Genomic DNA, 20,752 nt, shown 5'->3' with positions numbered 1-20,752 from the left:
TGATACGTATTTCGACTTAATAAGTCTCATCAGAACAGTTATTCATAGCCGTTCTTAACGTGAAAAATAATCTTCTCTGTCTTATTAGGAAGCAACAATAAAACGGCTTCGTTATGGAACGGCTATGAATAACTGTTCTGATGAGACTTATTAAGTCGAAATACGTAATCAACAGATACATAGACGCTTTGAACGTGAAATCAAATCTTTTCTGTCTTTTTCATTTTATTCGGATCTACACTGTATGAGTACAAGAAACAAATTCGTTAAGGATTTCTGCTTAGTTGAGGAGACATGTCGTGGAATGCAAATTATAGATTCCCCATGTCTCTATTAACATCTTTATCAACGTCTGGCTATGTCTTGCAATTTTTAGAAGGCTTCAGATTAAAGCAGAAATCTGAATTTGTTTCGAAACTATCTTACCGATTTTTCTACCAGATGTCGCTATTGCGTCCATAACGAAGCCATTTTATTGTTGCTTCCTAATAAGACAGAGAAGATTATTTTTCACGTTAAGAACGGCTATGAATAACTGTTCTGATGAGACTTATTAAGTCGAAATACGTATCAACAGATACATAGACGCTTTGAACGTGAAATCAAATATTTTCTGTCTTTTTCATTTTCATTTAAGAAAATAGAAAAGTTCAATAAAAATTAAATCAATAATAGAAAATTACAAAATTGTAATTTTGTATAAATAAAGAATATTGCCATGTTAATGTTCAGTCAAATAAAATTTAAAATACACGTAAAGCATTTTGAAAACACATATGAACGTAATATTCTTATTTTGAGTTGCAAACTAAGGTCTCTACTGCATAATACTTTTCTCATCTTATTAAATGTTGCTCTAGCTTGTCCAATTCTCATTTTTATTTGTTCTGTATACTCGTTATTTTCATTAATAATTGTACCAAGATATCTGTATTTTTTTACTTTTTCTATTCGAACCCCTCTTATGTTTAAAATGTCTTGTTGTTGTGTTTTGGAAAATGTCATAAATTTTGTTTTATTAGCATTAAGCGTTAGTCCGCTTTCCTCACTAGCATTTACTACATTATCTAAAAGTGTCTGTAGATCTTGTATATTCTCTTCAATTAGTATAGTATCATCGGCATATCTGATATTGTTGATGGGTCTGCCGTTGACTTTTATTCCAATTGTTACATTTTCGAGTGATTTTTTAATTATTTCTTCCGAATATAGATTAAACAATAAGGTGGAGAGTATGCAACCTTGCCTTACGCCTCTTTTTATCTCTACTTCCTCCGAATTATTATATAGATGTTTAAATCTAAACAAACTGGAACCTGTTCCAAATCAAAGTTTAGGTAAAAAAATTATTTTTTCATGAAAGTATCGATTTAGTTTTACAAGATCATTGTTTAAACATTAATTAAAATTACCACAAAATGAGTTTTGTAGGTCCCCAAAAAAGTCGTCCCTATAGAAGTTTTTACTTTTTTCTTGAAAGGTAAAAAGCTTCTTTTTAGACTTTCTAAATAAAATTTTATACATAAATTGTTTAAATAATTTGTTTTTCGTCTAGCCTTATATTTGAAAGAACTGTAATAATAAGTACAATAAATTTTAAAGATACACTCCCCAAAATGGCTATTGCAAAATTGTTTCATTTCTTTATAAATATTTTCGTTAATAATTGTGCAAGAAATACATACTTTATAATTCTATTTTGAGATTAGTTTTGCCGGCAATTTTTCAGTAATTAAAAAAAAGTTGTTCCAGGATCACTTTTAACCGAGACTTTAAACTCCAGTAACGAATCCTTCTTCTTAACAAAGGAAATTTCAAAAACAACGAAATTAGAGGGGCTTACGAATACCTAAAAAAAAGATAAAAAGTGGGTATAAACCTCGAACAAGTCTATATAAGGATGAAAGTGTTTAATCAGTGACCAACAGAAAGCCACAGAAACCTGGAAGTATTATTTTCAGACCCTATTTGGTGCACAAGTAGGTAGGTAGAACTATGTAGAAGAGAATGGAGTAGAGGCTCCAACAGCGGAAGTTATCGAAGCTATTAAGGCCCAGAAAAACAATAAAGCCCCGGGAGTTGACGAAAAGCCAGCAGAATTGTGTAAAAGGTAGGTGGTGACCACCTAGCAAGTCACACCTACGCGCTCATCAAAGATATGTACTCCAACCACTAGCAGAAAATATTATTGAAGAGTATCAGACGGGCTTTCGACGAGGAAGATTAAATATTTACAGTCAAACAGATATTGAGTAAATCATGGAAACATGACATTGATGCTTACAATGTGTTTGTAGACTTCAAACAAGCATACGATTCAGTCAAAAGGGATAAACTCTACAATATTTTGGCTGAATTGGCAATACCACACAAAATCATTAAAGCCACAATGAATGAAGCTCAGGCATGTGTACGAATACAAAACCAGCGGACAGACTTTTTCAAAATTTCGCAGGGAGTAAAGCAAGGAGGTGGACTGGCCCCAACTTTGTTTGAAGTCGCACTGGAGTATGCGGTTAGGCAAATTCAAACTGGACGAAGAAACCTATTGATTAACCGAACGGTTCAACTGGCCGCTTATGCCGATGATATTAATATTATGAGTAGAATATCAACAGGAGCACCAGAAACATTCGCAGAGTTAAAAACGCAAGCAAAAAGGCTAGATCTGAAAATTAACACAGAAAAAACAAAAATGTTGATACAGACAAGAAGAAATATAGTCTCACAAAATATTATACATGAAGATGGCATTGAAACGGTTGGAAAGTTTACATACCTGGGAGAGAAATATATGCCGACGGATCAGAAGATGGAGAAATACGAAAGAGAATAGCGCAGGCAAACAGAGCTTATTTTGTTCTCTTCCATATATTTTGGTCTAAAAATGTCCACCGAAATACAAAGATGAGAATATATAAAACCTTAATTCGACCAATAGCATGCTATGGTTGTGAATCATGATTCCTGAAAAAAAACATCCAAAAGCAAACTCGATACATTCGAAAGGAAAGTACTGACGAGAATACTAGGACCTGTGGGGAAAAACGGAATCTTCAGAAGTCGATACAACAACGAGCTTTATCAACTTTATTAGGAAGCACCACTGTCAGACTTCATTAGAATACAAAGATTGCAATGGGTCATGTGATAAGAATGGGAGAGGATAGGCTACTAATAAAAACACTGAATGCAGAATACAGAGAAAAAGACTGGTTGGAAAGCCAAGAAAGCGCTGGGAAGACACAGTAAACAGCGACGCAAAAGCCAAAAAATAAAGGAGACCAAGGCTCAATTTGGGCTGTAGTGCCGTAGAAGAAGAAGACGCATTCTAAAAGAAAAAAAGTCGTCTGGAAAGTTATGGCGGAGAATCGGCAATGTTTAAAAGAGAAAATGAAGACACTTGATAATTTTACGATACCAATATCCAGTAATAATGGACCAATTTGGATGTTTTTATCTATATTAGTGCTTGAAAATAATAATAATTTTGCAATAAACAATTATCAATTTTTTTTTTCAATTTTCTTTTCTTTTTTTTACAATATTAATAACAATAAACAATATGTTTGAAAGACATAGAAAAAGTGACACAGTAGGAGCAACACCCAATGGTGAGCAATCTTTACCTATATTTAGTTTACATTACCAAATTTTTTACTTTTATACAAATAAGTAACTTCTATCTAGTTTCTAGCGGCGAAGGAAAGATCTAGAAGTAAGTTTTTTAAGCAGTAATGGCGTTGGCGAGTGGATTTGGATCCAGACATCACGAAGGACTTTGGATTAGAATCTTTGTAGTCTTTGCATATCTGTATTACCGGCAGTTCTTCAGATTTGAATCCCGTAAATCCATATCGGTCGTAGTATTGTCTTATAGAGAAGAAGTTTGTTTTGGATACTTAAACCTGACTTCCGATTCATAAATCATTATCATCATCAGTGGCATTACAGCTCGTTATGAGCCAAAGCCTTCTTCAGAACAATCTTCCATTCGCCCCTGTCTCTGGCAACTCTTCTTCTTCTTCTTCAGGTGCCATCTCTGCTACGGAGGTTGGCAATCATCATAGCTATTTTAATTTTTGAGGCAGTAGCTCTAAAAAGTTGTTTGAGCTGCATCCAAACCATTCTCTCAGGTTCTTGAGCTATGAAATTCGTCTTCTTCCGATGCTTCTTCTGCCATCTATCTTTCCTTGCATTATGAGTCGTAGGATGCCATACTTCTCGCCCCGCATCACATGTCCGAGATACTGTAGCTTTCTTTCTTTAATTGTAAGTTCAACTTCCTTCTCTTTACCTATTCTTCTCAGTACTTCATTGTTCGTAACTCTATCTACCCAGGAAACCCTCATAATTCTTCTATAGAATTCAGGTCCACATTTCAAACTCTTCTCCATGCTTTAATTCCGATGGATTTTAGATCATCCTCTATGTTATCTTGATACCTAAGTTTTGGTCTTCCTCTGACTCGTCTTCCCACTGGTCGTCTTCCGTCGAAAATTTTTCTGATCGTTGCATCTTCATCTCGCCTAATTACATGTCCTATGCATCGAAGGCGTGCTAATTTAATACATTTTACAACGCCAGGTTCCCCAAAACTTCTATATAACTCAAAGTTGTAGCGCCTACGCCACAAACCCTGTTCTTGGATTCCTCCATATATTTTTCTTAGAATTTTTCTCTCGAAACATTTAAGCAATTCTTGGTCGTTCTGTGTAAGTGACCACGTTTCTGACGCGTATGTTAACACTGGCCTTATTAGTGTTTTATATATGGCAACTTTAATTTTTCTGGGTAGTTTAGGGGCCATCTGTTTCCTCAAGCCATAATAGCACTTATAGGCAAGCACTATTCTTCTTTTAATTTCTTCGCTGACATTGTTGTCTTTGGTCAGCAGCGAGCCCAGGTAGACGAAGGTGTCCACACCTTCCAGTTCCAGATCATCAATTAATAGTCTAGGTATCTGGTTGCCTGATCTAGTACAATACATATACTTGGTTTTCTGTGCGTTTATTTTTAATCCCATTCTCAGTGCAGACGCCCTTAGTGATCGCCCTTAGTGATTCATAAACCAGTACATTTTTTACAACACATTTGCATCCGGAAGTACTGTTTTAAATCGCCGAAATCGTACAAGCGATATATTATTCAATGCACCTTATCAAAACGAGAACAAATATATACTGCTGGTTTTTATATCACTTCCTGATAAAAAAGTTATGAGTAAGTTTGACAAAACTGAATTAAAATTAGTAAAATTTTATCACTCGCCTGAAAGTTACACGAAGAGTTTAAATATCAACTTCCGGTTTTACTTCTGTTCACGTTGGGTGAGAACTTAGGATCTACAACGTCCAATTGCCTGTATTTTTTGTTGTTCTTTATTGGGGGAACAAAATTTACCGAAATTGGTAAAAACACAGAGATATAGATGGAGGGTATACCTATACAAAGAATGATTACCAAAAATAATATTAAATATTTTAAAAAGAGGGGAGAACTAGACCAAATTCATGATCAATAAAAGTCATTGACTCCATTAATATTAGAGAGTTTTTGTGCAGGCAAATACGTATACGTAACGTATCTTTTTGACATATAAGCATGCGCCTTAATGGTTGAACTAACGTATCTAGATACGTATTACCTAACGTAACGGGATGGTACGTTACGTTCATATGCATCCCTATCGAGCCGAAGGTAACCGAATACACAAGGGGATCTTACCCGATTGCCAAAATTTCAACATCCACATTTCATAAGCACACGTGGTACGTGTTTTTTACATTTGTGGTTAATTATATTTGTTTTGATTTTTATAAATAATGGAAAGCAGTAGAAAACGACTTCACTTCAGCAATGAAGATGATTTGTTCTTGTTGAAGTAAGTCGTAGGCAAGAACCCTTACGACAATCCAGAAAGGTGGAATTTAATTCAAAAGCGAAAAATATTTTTAATGCTATCAAAATTAAAGCGGCCGTATAGTCGTGCAAGATGTGGAGAAGAAGGGCCTCTTCTATGTCTTCGTCTTCTTCATCATCAATAAAGGCACCTACATTTAATATCGCGTCCATCTCAAAAATTAAAAATTGTTCAAAAAAATATTTGTTATTTATTTTGAATATCAAAAATAGGATTAAATGACAAGGACAAGACTGGCACTGACAATTTATTAGTTAATCAATAATTCGATGATGGCAACACCATCGTTACGTTGCGTGCAGAACTTTAACTCTCAATTTAACGTTCATCTTCTTCGATACGTTAGTTCTTTACATATAGGGAGATACGTTACTTTAGGTAGTTACAAAAACTTCCTATTATAACTGGAAATGGAAAAGAAAGTATTATATAGAAAGGCATGTGAAAAATTGGCAAAAAAGTTATTGGCATATAAAGCTCTTAGAGTTATATACCTATAAGTTTTTTCAGAAATAATGAATATTTTTGTAAAAATTTGCTTAACCAGAATATTGTTTCACATGATTCCATAACGTGACAGTTGGTATCCACACAAATGGTAACGGACAATTCGTAAAGCCGTCAATTCATGACATCGACGGTTCGCAACTACAACTATTCGTAACGACACTATTTGTATCGTCAACATGTAGTTTTTATAGAAAATTAAGCATTACATTTATTTTTCATACTGTCTTTGAAACCTCAATAAAGTTTAGGGGGTGGTATATGGAGAAGGAGATGATAAATTAGAGAAGAACTAGCAAAGAAGTTATAATAAAAAGAATGGCTTAGCTCAAAAGAACACAGAGACACAAAACTTCAAGCACGAATTCGGGCTAGCCTCACTACACTAGAATTTGGCTTTGAGATAAGGGGAAAAGAGATCTTTTTATCCAAAAGAATACAATATAATAATGCACCGGAAAATCTGGAACTATAAATGGGGTAAGATAAGAGAATATACGGAGATGCCTAGGAAAATACTGAAATGGGCGCCAGCTAATTTCTGAAGGAAATTAACGAAAAAAAATAAATGAAGTTATGAACAACAAGGAATAAAGTACTATTGATTTAATACCCTGTAGTAATGTTTAAAAACCGAAAAGACACTATTGACCTTGTTCTGCTATATTATAACTGTAAGCAGGAACTGAAATAAAAGCAAAACTACTTGTAACAAATATATTTATAATATTAACAACTAACAAAACTCACCTATATCTATATATAGAAAATATAATTACAGTAGTGGGGCTACGGTATGCGAGGACCAAAAGCCACGACAAAATGAAGGACCCCCACTACTGGGCCAAACAAAAAGGTGTATTAGTAAATGTATAATCTAAGTCCATATATATATATATATATATATATATATATATATATATATATATATATATATATATATATATATATATATATATATATATATATATATATATATATAATTTAAAAAAAAACCTGATACATAAATTTCTTCCCTTCCCTTTTAAAACCCGCTATACAAAAATCATGAACCCCTTCCCTATCAATGAATCTAGTTTAATTAATTAATAACTATTTACCTAACTTTTATTAGCTGATACAAAAACTGTAATAAGTACTAACCTTGGCATATGCATATACAAAGTTGTAAATTACAAGAAAAACCTTAACCCTGAGAAACTTGTTGTTAATGTCTGTCACAACACTACAGCTGTCCTGGTTAGGTCCCCTTAAGACTCTGACGGTCCTTGAGGCTCCGAAAAAAAAACGAATGACGAAGAACGCTGTGGTTCTGGAGACAATCGGTTCCTGGTTACCAATGGGTTGAAGTAGGTGTTTGGTTAAACTACTTCTAATATTAAACGTTATCCTAATCGGGTGAAATCTGGGTTTTAAATAATTATTTCAGTAGATTTGGAAGCCGGGTTTTAAATATTCATTTCTGCAGATTTGGAAGCCGGTTTTTCAATCAAGATTTTTTATCATTTGTTCCAACTTCTCCCTTGATGTTCGGGGAAAACATTAAATCCAATCCCAGATTTTCTACCCGATTTTAAGACAAAAAAAAATGCCGGTTAAGGCTTGGAGAAATACACCTCTCTGTGTGAGTTGTTCGCCAAAACTGCCTTTAGCCGAGCACCTCTTGATCACTTCAGTTTGCGCATCGTCTCGTCTATTGCCCATAAACGTTTCATAAACGGGATTCTGAGGGGTTTTAGGATTTTAATAATAAATTATATTAATTAATTATATGTTAGCAGTTGTGACTGCTACATCTTACACTAAAAGTAGTGGTACTTTTTTTAAGACTACTTTCTAAAGATAATAAGCAGCCTAAGGATTTCACTAATTACTTGATAATTACTTTATCTAGGTATATGCAAATTTAAGGAACATTAAAAGGGACAAACTTTAATTATATTTCCTGGTAGATTATATAAACAATTTTCAAATAGTGGTAGTTACAAACTGTCACAGTTCGAGATGTCTTCCACGGTTTCACGTATCCTACTGCTAAGGGTTTTGTAAAATGTTGTAGTAGTCCTTTTAAAAGTATTTTGTTGTAAACAATTTAAATATCAGTAAATGAATAAAACATTAAAATTTATAATGTGTATATTATACGTATATATATAAAATATAATATATTTTGTATTGACAAAAAAATAATATGATGAACTAGTTGATAAAATATCATGTGTTTTAATTATTTCTTTATTTTATATTTAATATAATTATTTACACAACATTTATAACTGCTGTTGGTTTTCTAGCCCAAAAAGTGAGCGCCTCTTTGACAACGGTAACCCTGGAAAAAGAAAAATCGTTAGAAGCGTATTTTATGATATTTTGTAATATCTCTAACCACCAGAATGCATTTATTAACGCGCTTCGACAATCTTCTCTATTGTATCAGAGTATAGGCTACTTTGAGACAATGGCAAAGGAATTTATTTGAATGTTTTATTTAATTAATAATGAAATATATAATAGTATTAATGGCGGGTAGGTATGCAAACAATTTTACATTAAAAAGGGATAATGCCCGGGAGTTGGATGTATACTATATTAGTTAAAAACTCAAACATCGAATTGTGTGTGTGTGTGTGTGTGTGTGTGTGTGTGTGTGTGTGTGTGTGTGTGTGTGTGTGTGTGTGTGTGTGTGTGTGTGTGTGTGTGTGTGTGTGTGTGTGTGTGTGTGTGTGTGTGTGTGTGTGTGTGTGTGTGTGTGTGTGTGTGTGTGTGTTTTATTGGCACTGGTTTTGACAACCAACTGGCCAGTCAATTTGTTTTGAGTTCTTTCTTTACACAATATATTGTTAGTATTTAAATTTAAAACTATTGTATTGAGAGTTAAGACATGGAATGTTAGAAACTTACTTACTAGTTTACTCTATTTTTGCTGTTTTATTTTTTGTATCTTTTTTTTTTATTGTTTTTTATTTTTTTTTTTACTTTTTTTTTACTTTTTTTTTTATTTTTTTTTTATTTATTTTTTTTATCACTACGCTAAGACATAAACCCGATTCGACACCTCGGAGGTTTAGATCTTCTTAGTAACTTTTTTATTTTATTTTTTTTTTATTTTGTTCTCCATTTTTTTTATTCTTTATTATTTTTTTTATTGTTTTTTTTTTGTCAGAGCTTTAATTTTAAACAATTAATATGACCATATAAAATTTTATATACATCTAGATTCTTTGACTCTAAAAGATGTGTTAGATTAGAAGGTAATTGAACATTAAGTTGAACTAGCTTGGTAAAAAAATTTGATATTTCAATAAAATGTAAAGACATTCTAACAGCATATGTTGTAGATCAGCTAGCTCCCCACATATACGTTCATTATTATTTGTCAGTCCTATTTTTCTTTTGTATACTGGAGTCATACAATGATTGCTTCTTATTCTACAAATAGTTTTGATGAAGCCTCTGTTGGAAACTTGTTTAAACCATGTCTTGATGGAAATTGTGGGTTGGATTCTTTTATAAAATTTGCCTTTGTCTGAATTGTTGTAGTGTCCCTGCCATTTTGTGCGTTTAAGAGATCTGATTACAGATATTAAATCACTCATAGGAAGTTGATAGGTTTGCAGAGTGGATTTTTTCATTGTTGCTTTTTTAGCCAGATCATTTACTATATCGTTGTTTTTTATACCAATGTGTGCTTTTATCCAGCACAATATGATATTTTTGCCCGATTTAAAAGCTTCACTATTCAGAGCTATGATGTCACTGATGATATAATTTTCTTCAAAATTATGTAAATTATATTTCAGTTTATGTATAATGCTTTGGCAGTCTGCAAATATAACATAGTTTAGTTCTTTTTGATTCATACATATTTGGAAGGCTTCTTTGACTGCTACGAGTTCAGCTGTAAAAGTTGTCATTTTGTCAGGTAGTCTGTTGTTTATCTTTATACTTTTTTGGGGGTAGAATATAGCATATCCAACTTTGCCGTCCATTTTTGAACCATCTGTATATAATTTTTGTACATACTTAAGGTGATCTATTTTAGTAAGAAAATCTGTGGCAAGAATATTACTTAAATGGCAGTTAAATGGAGATAAATAATCTTCATAGTTTAATTTTCGATATGAGGTTTGTTCCATTTGGTGTATGTCGTCAATGTAACTAGAAACGTTGAGAAAACTTTCCACGACTAAAAGCTGCTTCTTTTTTTCCCAGTAATGATGAGTTAGGTATGTAGTGGTTAGTTGTACAATTTTACTCAACAACAGTTTATTGTTAACTGCCACTTTAACTATAAATTTATCACCTAAGAATTCTCTGCGTAATGAAAGTGGAGGTTCATTAAGCTCACATTCCATGACCAATATGGGAGTACTACGAAGATAACCAATGCTTAACCTAAGTGCTTTATTTTTTATACTTTCGATTTTTCGGAGTACAGCGGTTGATGCTGAGCCATAAAATATAGATCCGTAATCTAGGATCGATCTCATTAAATTTCTGTACAGTAATATTGAGATGTCAAACATCGAATTAAAAACTTGTGTTGTCAGTGGTATACTTAATGAAAAATTTAAATTAAAAATTGTAAAAATTTTACGTTATTTTAAACACGATTCACAACAGAGACTAGAAGAACAAACTGTTAAACAAATTCTAATAAAATACATAATGCAAGTACTTACACGACAGTATATTTCCCTGGTGTCCTAGGTGCTTTCCATTTGAATGTTTTGTCCTTTTTAGTAAAAGAATTTTTGTGAGTCAGGGCATTCTGAAATTCAATATTTCAATTAATACGAATGCAATGGATTTTTATATACAAACATCTTATGCAGTGAGGTCAAACTAAAACAAAGCAGAGTCGTACATTTCGAGGCAGTTCCAGAATGACTTTCGCATTCATTTTATGCCTTCATTGACAATTTTATAGCGCAAATTTTCCAAAATTTCTGATTGTGGCAAACCGATTGTGTTTTGTGGGTACTCCCATAAAAAAGTCAAGAGAAGACAAAATTGGTAACCGAAAGGGGTACTGGATGCTGCCTCCACTCCAATTCTGAGCTCTAGAAAATATGTCTCTAATTACTGAAGAACTATTAAAATCATAATGCGAACGAGCACGATCTTGTGCTCTTGTGAAAATATCAAATTTATCATACTGTTCATACTTCTTTTCTTCAAACGTAGACCACGTTTAACTTGGATCTTTCCCTGAATGACGAGATACAGAAGTTCATATTTTTCGGGGTATCTCATAATGTGACCGAAATATTCCAGCTTACTTCCCTTTATTCTATTGACTACTTGCGTTTTTTGATTCAATCGTCTAAGGTCCTTCTCATTTCTAACTCAGTCGACCCAGCTTATTCTTAGTACTCGTCATGATAATCAAATCCCAAAAGCTTCCAAGCGTTCATGCATAGTCTCACTTAGAGTTCACGTTTCCCCTTCATACAGTAGCGGTAGACGGTGCTACCCCGCATTAATCTTTGATTGTTCATCAATATGTCAATGGGAGAAAAAGCAACATTGAATGGCCTCCTTAGCTATCAGATTCGTCGCCCTTTGATGTTTTTTGTGAGGGTACTGAAAAAGCATTAGGTGGAATTTAATTGTAAATACAATACCGGGGTGAATACTTAGGGTGAAAATATCGGGAAAACTGTCTTACTTCAAACAAAAATCAACGGCTCTCTGCATTTTTTCAGATGCTGGTTTGTTTACTTATCGTGTAACAAATCTGTACGGAGAATGGAGCTATCAAAGCATTAATATTTATTATATTCTTTTATCAATTTTTCACGAGAGTTATTAGTCATATTTAACTTATTGTCAATATGACTTTTTTATTTCTACTCTACGGTTTTACATATGTAATAAAAATAAAAATCTAATATTTAAATATATGGGTAATCCCAGAATTTTATAAATAATCTAGATCGATGGAATAACCAAGTTCTATTAATATGCAATCATATTAAAAACAGCTTATATGAAGAAAAACAGGTACCACTTCTAAAAAAAGTGAATATTTTAAATTGCATAATTAATATACATGGAGCGACAAATTATGGATTTATTTTCTTGCAAAAAATACTCTCACAATTAAGTTAAAAAATTATACACCTGTTAAAATCAATCTTCCTATAGATAAAAAAGAGTGGAATAGGAAATACCATTGCTATTGGACGAGTCTTTCTGGATATTAGACCTGAGTTTTATTCTTCCTCTTATTTATGTGACTTATCTGGTCTCTCTGACGTCGGTAATCATTTTGGACAGAAGACAGAAAACTATGAATCATAACACTCTATTGATACCGATTCGAGCACGGGAAGTTTAACGAATTTGTCCTCCTAGGCCATATTTATATTTGACCACTCAATTTCACAAAGCCATAGTTTATTGCTAAAAGAATTTAGCAATATACTGTGACAAAGCGATAGCATCTTTTACTAAAAGATTTAATCTTTTACATATATATATATATATATATATATATATATATATATATATATATATATATATATATATATTAATGAAAAATGTAAATTAACCTTCTTCAGAAATTGTAAGAATTAATAAGTCACCGTTGTATATTAGATACAGCCTTGAAAATACGCTAGTCAACGAAGTGAAAGAAATTTTACCATTCTATATTTTTTTTTAAATTAATTACCTAGTCATTAACAGTTTATGCATTTGGTAAAATGTCATATACTTACAAGAATCACTGCCAATATTTATTACAAGATCATGAGCAAAACATTTTATTTAACTTTGCATAAATGAATAAGCTTGATTTTTCCGCTTTTCCTTCCTCGCCAACTTTTTTATCCTATGAGAAATCGTTCTTAATATATATATATATATATATATATATATATATATATATATATATATATATATATATATATATGAGCATCGAGAAAAGGAGTATCCGTCAATCCAATATAAATTAAGGAACACTCGAGGAGTGTTCCTTAATTTTCGGTCAAAGTGGACAAAAAAAAAGACAAAGAAGGTGGTTACTTCATCTATTTATTGAAGACGTTTCGCTTTCTAATCAGAAAGCTTCATCAGAACAATATGAAAAACCAAACATCCATAGAAAAGTTATTATAAGTGTGTTACCTCAAATACATATCTTTTGCTGTTGCTACATATCTTTTTGAGGTAACACACTTATAACTTTTCTATGGATGTTTGGTTTTTCATATTGTTCTTTTTAGATGAACTGATGATGCTTTCTGATTAGAAAGCGAAACGTCTTCAATAAATAGATGAAGTAGTCACCTTCTTTGTCTTTTTTTTTTGTCCACTTTGACCGAAAAACCCACCACTCTTCGAGTTTTCCTTAATTTATATATGTATATATATATATATATATATATATATATATATATATATATATATATATATATATATATACATATGTGTATACTTCTGTATTTCTGCTCTTGAGACCGTTGACTGGTTTTCACCTGTTTGTGGTTAATTTCCATTGAAGATAGTAAATAAATATTAATTATTACATTATAATTCGATATGAGGCTCATAACTATAAGTAGTTGATGCTACAGAAATAATAATATTAATAAATCAATCCTATGCTGTTATTTGAGCTCAACTAAATCCTTTGAGAAATTATAATAAAATACTTTTCGCGAAGATCCGCAGGAAAGTCCAGGAGAGAATGACCGTCACAGAGAAATAAGAAAGAAGGTCACAAAATTGTAGGCGGCATTTGGACAAAACAACTTATATTAAACGGCCATGTATAGAGGATGGCAAAAGATAGACTACCAAAACAACTGTTAAATTGGGTACCGTCAGGATGTGGTATCCAGAAATTAGAGATATAGATAGATGGCAACTGCCACAAAAATACTAATCAAGATTTACATACTCTTACCTTTTTTGACCCATGGCAGTCAATTGTCTTCACGAAACGATCATCACCGGAGACAATGAAGGTGCCTGCTGCTCTCTTACCATTCCTAACTTCCACTAGTACGCCTTTATACGATCCTTGAATTGAAATTTCGACTATTTCACCTCCTTTTACTTCGCTTCGATCAACGGTAACGTTGTAGGGAAGTTTAGAGGTTTTAGGACCTACTAAATGGACAGGGGTCATATCATCGCATACTGTTTGAGGCGCTCCACCGGAGAAAGCGTCGATGCTGTAGATTATTGAGAGAACGATGGAAAAAAGGATGATTCTAGCCATGCTAAACACAAAAAAATTTTTTGTTCAAACTTAATCCAATACCCTGTGTATTTGAAAATAGTTTTAATATGTGGAATACAAAGATTACTACAAAACTAAAACAAAAGAATATTTTTTCTATAAAAATTTATTTTGTATTACTGCTTATAATGGAGACATCGGACTGCTGAGAATTTTATCGCCCGTTATACAAATGGACGATCACTAGGAAATAACCAAAAGAGATATGAGTAGAATAGAGTATGATGTAGAGTATGTAAAGCCAAGTAAATAAGAGAAGACCTGCGAAAAATGTATAGTTCTTCTTCTTCTTCTGGTTCCTATCCGTTTCGGATGTTGGAAATCATATTGGCAATCATGACCTTGCTCGCTGCGGCTCGAAACAGCTCCGTTGAGGTTTTCTTAAACCATGTTCTTAAATTCCGCAGCCATGATATTCTCCTTCTACCGGGTCCTCGCTTACCTTTGACTTTACCTTGCAATATAGACTGCAGCAGGGAGTAACGGTGCTGATTTCTCATAACGTGTCCCAGATATTGCAATTTTATGCGTTTGATCGTAAACACAATCTCTGGTATAGTTCTAATAAATGAAAAATAAGAAGATAATTTTGTTACAATAATCTTTTTCTTACATGCCTAATTTTACACAAATTATATTTTTGATCTTTACTCATTATTTATGTGTTCATATTAGGTTTTTTAACTAAAATAAGAGCGTTGTGCTGACCTTTAGCTCATTTAAAATTGAATTATTTGTCCTGTGGTGGGTCCACAGAATTCCTAACATTCTTCTCCAACAGAACAATTCAGTGGCGCCTATCTTCCTTCTTTTTGGTTGTCGTAGGGTTCAAGATTCACAACCGTATGTATATTAAGCAGTTCAACCTCATTTGTAGAGTTTGTGAAATTTGAGAGTTTGGTTGATGTGTGGACGGTTGTTATTATGTAGTCTATCCACTACAATGTATACGAAGAAAATTTAATGTATTTTTTTAACAACAATAATAACACTACTTTAATTCCCAAAAGATCTTATTTTGCTAATTACTCTTACTACTTCTTGTTGATTTTCAGATAACCTGATGCGCTTTCCTGTACAATTTAACAGAAGCTAAATAGACCAGAAAGAGATTTGCAAAAGGTTATGTTAGGTGTGCTACATCTAAGCTAAACTTGGTTCTTCAGTAACTTAATGGCCGAACATATTGTAATGAGAAAGCTAATTTCGACGTACCCCATATAACGGTTGCATCTCTTAGAATGATGACGCGTAGACCAGAATCTTCGAAACGACGATCTGCACAACATACGACGCAGCTAGCGAAGATTTTCTAGAATTTTCTATTCTAGAAAATATCCTGTATTTGTATATATACAAACCGTGCTGATATTATTTATTTTAGTTGATAATATATTATCATACTATAAACTTATAAATAAATAGATTTTCATAAATTAGAACCGCTCGTTTTATTTAAAAACGCTACGGTTGGTGTCACGGTGTGAGCTAATGGACAGTGGGAGTGTGACGTCACAACTGTCAATTACTTTCCAAACAAAAGTTGAAATGCCCAATCTCAAGACTTTTTTATTTCTATAAAGTTAACATTTTGTTTCCTCTGCTGCTTTTTCTTTTAAGTATAGTGTTTTTTACGATAATAGCATCATAATTCAGTGTTCTATTTCTATGAAATATAGTTTAAAAGTTTCAATTAAAGACATTCTAACCTTACTTTATTGATACATGCATTTTATTGCTATTATTATAAAACAACATGTTTTATTATTTACACAACCTTGTAAAATTGTTGTAGTAACTATTAGAATACTTAGATATTGCAAAAAGCGGAAAGATTCTGTAAAAAAAATGAAAAAATAACGAAAAATACAAATTATTTAGATAAGGTTTGTTTGAAAAGTGAAACTGACAGATGTCAATAAAATCTACGTCATCACTTCCACGGTCCATTATTAATTCAAATATAAATTAAGCAGTGACTTTTAAACTTGTGAAAAGTATTGTTTGTCGGGAACATATGCGTAGTTCGATTGTGATCTTTGTAAGAAAGAACATAAGTACGTGTGTGCCTGACAAAAGATGCTTGCAGAACTATCAGTAAAATAATTATGTGAACAACTAGAAGAACGGGATGAAGACTGCAGCGAGTCCAAAAAGATTCTTCAAGAACGACTGACGGATGTTCTCAACAAAAATGGAAATGACCCAGATACATTTCGTTTTCAATCAGCAGAAGCAGCAGTTTTAACGAAGGTCGAACAAACTTCTAGAAAAAATGATGAAAAATTCGATGAAACTTCTCGAATTATTAAAGAAGCAGCTAGACAATTAACGAGAAATTATAAAATGTTTTAGAAGATTCGACGAGACTTCTCAAATAATTAAAGAAGTATGTCGACAGAACAATGAGAAATTTGAAGAAGTTTCTAGAACATTTGGTATGGTAGAAGAAAAGATCAAACAATTAGAGAGCATCAGTTAATGCAGTAGTTTTAGATCCTGTAGTTAAAGAAGAATCACCGAGAGACGAAACAGTACATCATATCATATTCAAATTGACACCATTTGATGGAAAATCTCCTTGGTCCATATACCTTAGACAATTTAAAGCTATTACGACAGGCAATCATTGGACCAAACAAGAAAAGGCAGTTTCCTTGACTGCTGCTTTACAAGGTGATGCTGCGGATATCCTAACATCCATTCCTAAAGGTCAAAAAATGTTACCAGATGTTATCTAGTTCACTCGTCCAGAAAAACGCTATGGAGATGCCCATCTACAAAGTACAAATAAGAAATAAAATTCAACCAGTAAGTGAGAATTTGGAGCAGATTTTGGTCGAATAGCGCGATTGGCTTATCCGGAGACACCAGACAATATATTGGAAGAAATTGCTGTAGATATCTTCGTCAATGGATTGAGAAACAGCTAACTACAGCTTTACGACCAGCAAGACCGAAAGTTTTAGATGAAGCGCTCGCCATTGCCTTGGAACAGCTAGTCAAGCTTCACGGAGCTATCGAGTACTAACCTCTGAAGAAGGCGACGAACAAAACGATAAACGTCTGGAGGAAATCGTACGGAAAATAATTCAAACCACGATACCGAAGAGATACACCCGCTGTTAGAATGGTGGCGACGTAAATTACCATAGCCATAAATGTCAAGAAAATAATACAACAGTCAGAACGCTAGAACAAATCGAACACTGGGCTGGAAAAGTTCATTCAGATGCTGATGCTCTGTCAAGACGGTCATGTAGTGCAAATTGTAACCACTGTCGTAAATGTAGTCCAGAAGTCAAGTCCTATATGATGGTACGTTTGAATTGATTGTACCTAAAAGTAAAGAATAAGAAATACACTTTTTAAGAATCAGAAGAAGATCTATAAAGGATTTTTAAGTTAACTGATCAGTATACTCGTGAAACCTTTGTATATTTGCTTAGGTTTAGATGTGATAGAATTGTGTGAACTTAAAATCAAAACAATATAGACCTCATAATGGATCAGAATTTTGTAATTTTTAACTTAAAATTTTGGTGAATAATTAGCGAATAATTCACGAAACTACAATGGCCTACATTGTCAAACTTAAGTCCAAAAGGAGGCAAACAAGAATGTTGTTGAAAATGGCTTTATTAACTGATTCTAAACTATCAAAAGCTTATTGGTAAAAAGACAATTTTAAATAGGAACAGTACAGAAAGAATAAATTTTTCTGTGTAAACACTTTTTTACTTTTTAAAGCAGTTTTCCTTTATGTCGATTTAATTATGAGTTTGGCTTAATACTGATTGTCATTTCATTATTAGATAACACACGATTATCTAATCCTGCCATAGTATAATCTTTATGACCTAGATCATATCTTTTTAAACACCGTTCTGCAAGGAAGTACAATCATTTTTCATGTTGACCTTCTCAACTGCAAATAAAAGTGTCGGCTGTTGAAAGGCGGGTTCGATTTATTGTTGTGAAAAACTAAATACTTAAGTCGTAATTACCAGGTTGTTTAATTTAAATATTAAAAAAACAAAAAAAAATTTAAATAAAACTTAAATATTGATAGTTCATATTAGGTCTTTGGCAGCACGATTTTTACAGAACTGATAGCGGGCCATGGTTATCAATATAAAATTCAATATGGTTAAAACTTGTCTCACCTTTCGTTGAACTACGTTTAGGTCCACTTTTCATCCGTCGGGGAATATAAAACCTTTCCAAAATTGCTTCGAAAACTCCAATACTGATTCAGATCAACCCGCAAGTCCCGAGTGAACACAATAGCCATCTCTAAATCTCCTGTCCAAAGAATCTAAGGGTATACCATACTACAAACATTCGGTAACGAATCGGCACATAAAAGAAGAAACTACGAAGAATAAACAACTATTTATATTAATTATAACTAAAGAATGCAACTTGCATGAAACTTTTAAAGGATTCTATCACATATCCCTGTAAATGAAAGAGTTGACGCTGCTACCAAACCTTTGAGGACCAACCTAGATTTGATTTTATGATCGAAACAGACATACAGCAAAGATTTTCACCACTGAATCAATTGTAACAGAAACTGCGAGATATTAAAACAGCACGTGGTCAAAAAATCCAAGAACTCATAAAAAAATAATAAGGATCAAACAGTAAAACAGACTAAGGTTAGGGCATAGGTGCCTAACACACTACTGCAATGTGCGTTAAGTGTTTCAATAGTTTACTTGTACAATACATCCTACTCTAATGCCCAACATATTCACAGGATAAATACAAGTATAAATAGACGATAAGTCTAGTTAAAAGTAATAAATGTTTTGTAATAGTAAAAGGCGCTAATAACACCATAGGTTGAAGCACATTAAAAGTAAAAAGATCCTCCATATATAAAACTCGATCAAAAATTCAAGAAACCATTTATTGGGATAATTTAAAAAATTACTTAATTTTTTAAGAGGATCCATCTTAAACATTTTTCCAAAATTCAACGTCAACAAATAGTTTTTAAACTTCTTTAATATATATTTAAATATATATGCAAAATAATAATTATAAATCTTTAAATACATGTTCATCAAAAATAATTATTACTTACATGGTACAGAAACAAAGAACTAATAATGCAGAACACTTGTGCTACTAGAGAATGGGTTCTGCAGCTGATTCTTTCTCTTTCTTCATGGCCATCGAAAGGTAACACAATGCAGACATTGGGGCCCAATAAATGCACTTGAAAATCATGGTAATTCATATTTGCCACACACTACAAACATTTATTATTAGATAGTAGTTTTTATTGCAAGAAATCATCATTTATACGCACAAAGTCGCTAAAAATGGACGCTCTATAAATCTCGATAAAATTTAATAAAGTTTTTGTTTTTTTATTGAATCTTTCATCAACTATTGGTTTGACAAAGAGCTTTAAAGTTTGCTTTAGTCAGAAAATATTTTTGAACAATTTATATTTCAGGATAATTGTATGTAAACAGTACAAAAAATATCTTTTACGGTCATCATCACAAATAAGTTATTTTTCGGTTAATCGATTAAATCCACTGTAAAAGAAAACTGAATACATACATACCAAAAATTTTTATAGCCTTTCCATTTTCCTTGTAAAAATTGGTCTGGAAAATGTACTTTATCTTATTTTATTTTTGGATTCTAGTACGGACGTGACTTCGCTTACATCCCATGTGTGTAAATTCGTTTAAATATTCCACAAAATGCGAGCAGTATGAGACTTTTTTTCTTGGCTACCTTGCTCAGAATTAGGAATTGTTTAGTTTCCATGACAATTTGAAGATATTTTTCTCGATCCTGTGCGGCATATAACAATTGTTCTGCTGATAAGCCAATCCATTGACTAAGGTTGTGGAGCTACGAATATTTCTTTCTGCCACTGTCTTTCTCTCAATCCTTTCCGTTGAGTATTACCTGCAATATCCAGTATCTGCTACCTCACATTATATTTATGCCCCATCATTCAAATGAACTGATGATACACTGCACGAATAACGAACTAAGAATAAACAACACATTTTTTGACCACAAAGACCAACACA

General features: G+C 32.6%; 1 protein-coding gene across 1 annotated transcript; it reads right to left on the bottom strand.

Moving 5' to 3' along the window:
• Positions 1–8,556: 8,556 nt before the first annotated feature.
• LOC140442021 (putative defense protein 1) lies at positions 8,557–20,017 on the bottom strand. The gene is made up of 4 exons (XM_072533061.1): positions 19,780–20,017; positions 14,346–14,664; positions 11,113–11,201; positions 8,557–8,759 (listed from the first exon to the last, which is right to left on the bottom strand). Exons 2-4 carry the CDS (start codon positions 14,661–14,663, stop codon positions 8,690–8,692), a joined length of 477 nt encoding a protein of 158 aa, XP_072389162.1. The 5' UTR covers position 14,664; positions 19,780–20,017; the 3' UTR covers positions 8,557–8,689.
• Positions 20,018–20,752: the final 735 nt, after the last annotated feature.

This window comes from Diabrotica undecimpunctata, chromosome 1 (genome assembly GCF_040954645.1).
Source record: "Diabrotica undecimpunctata isolate CICGRU chromosome 1, icDiaUnde3, whole genome shotgun sequence".
Lineage (NCBI taxonomy): Eukaryota > Metazoa > Arthropoda > Insecta > Coleoptera > Chrysomelidae > Diabrotica > Diabrotica undecimpunctata.
The sequence above is the reverse complement of the archived record's forward strand: the minus strand, read 5'-3'. Positions and strand labels throughout refer to the sequence as shown.

Coding starts and splice junctions, on each gene's coding strand:
- LOC140442021 (XM_072533061.1), bottom strand. CDS start 14,663: ATGGCTAGAATCATCCTTTTTTCCATCGTTCTCTCAATAATCTACAGC. Junction 11,202..14,345: donor ACTGCCATGGGTCAAAAAAG/GTAAGAGTATGT, acceptor ATTGAATTTCAG/AATGCCCTGACTCACAAAAA. Junction 8,760..11,112: donor CCAGGGAAATATACTGTCGT/GTAAGTACTTGC, acceptor TTCTTTTTCCAG/GGTTACCGTTGTCAAAGAGG.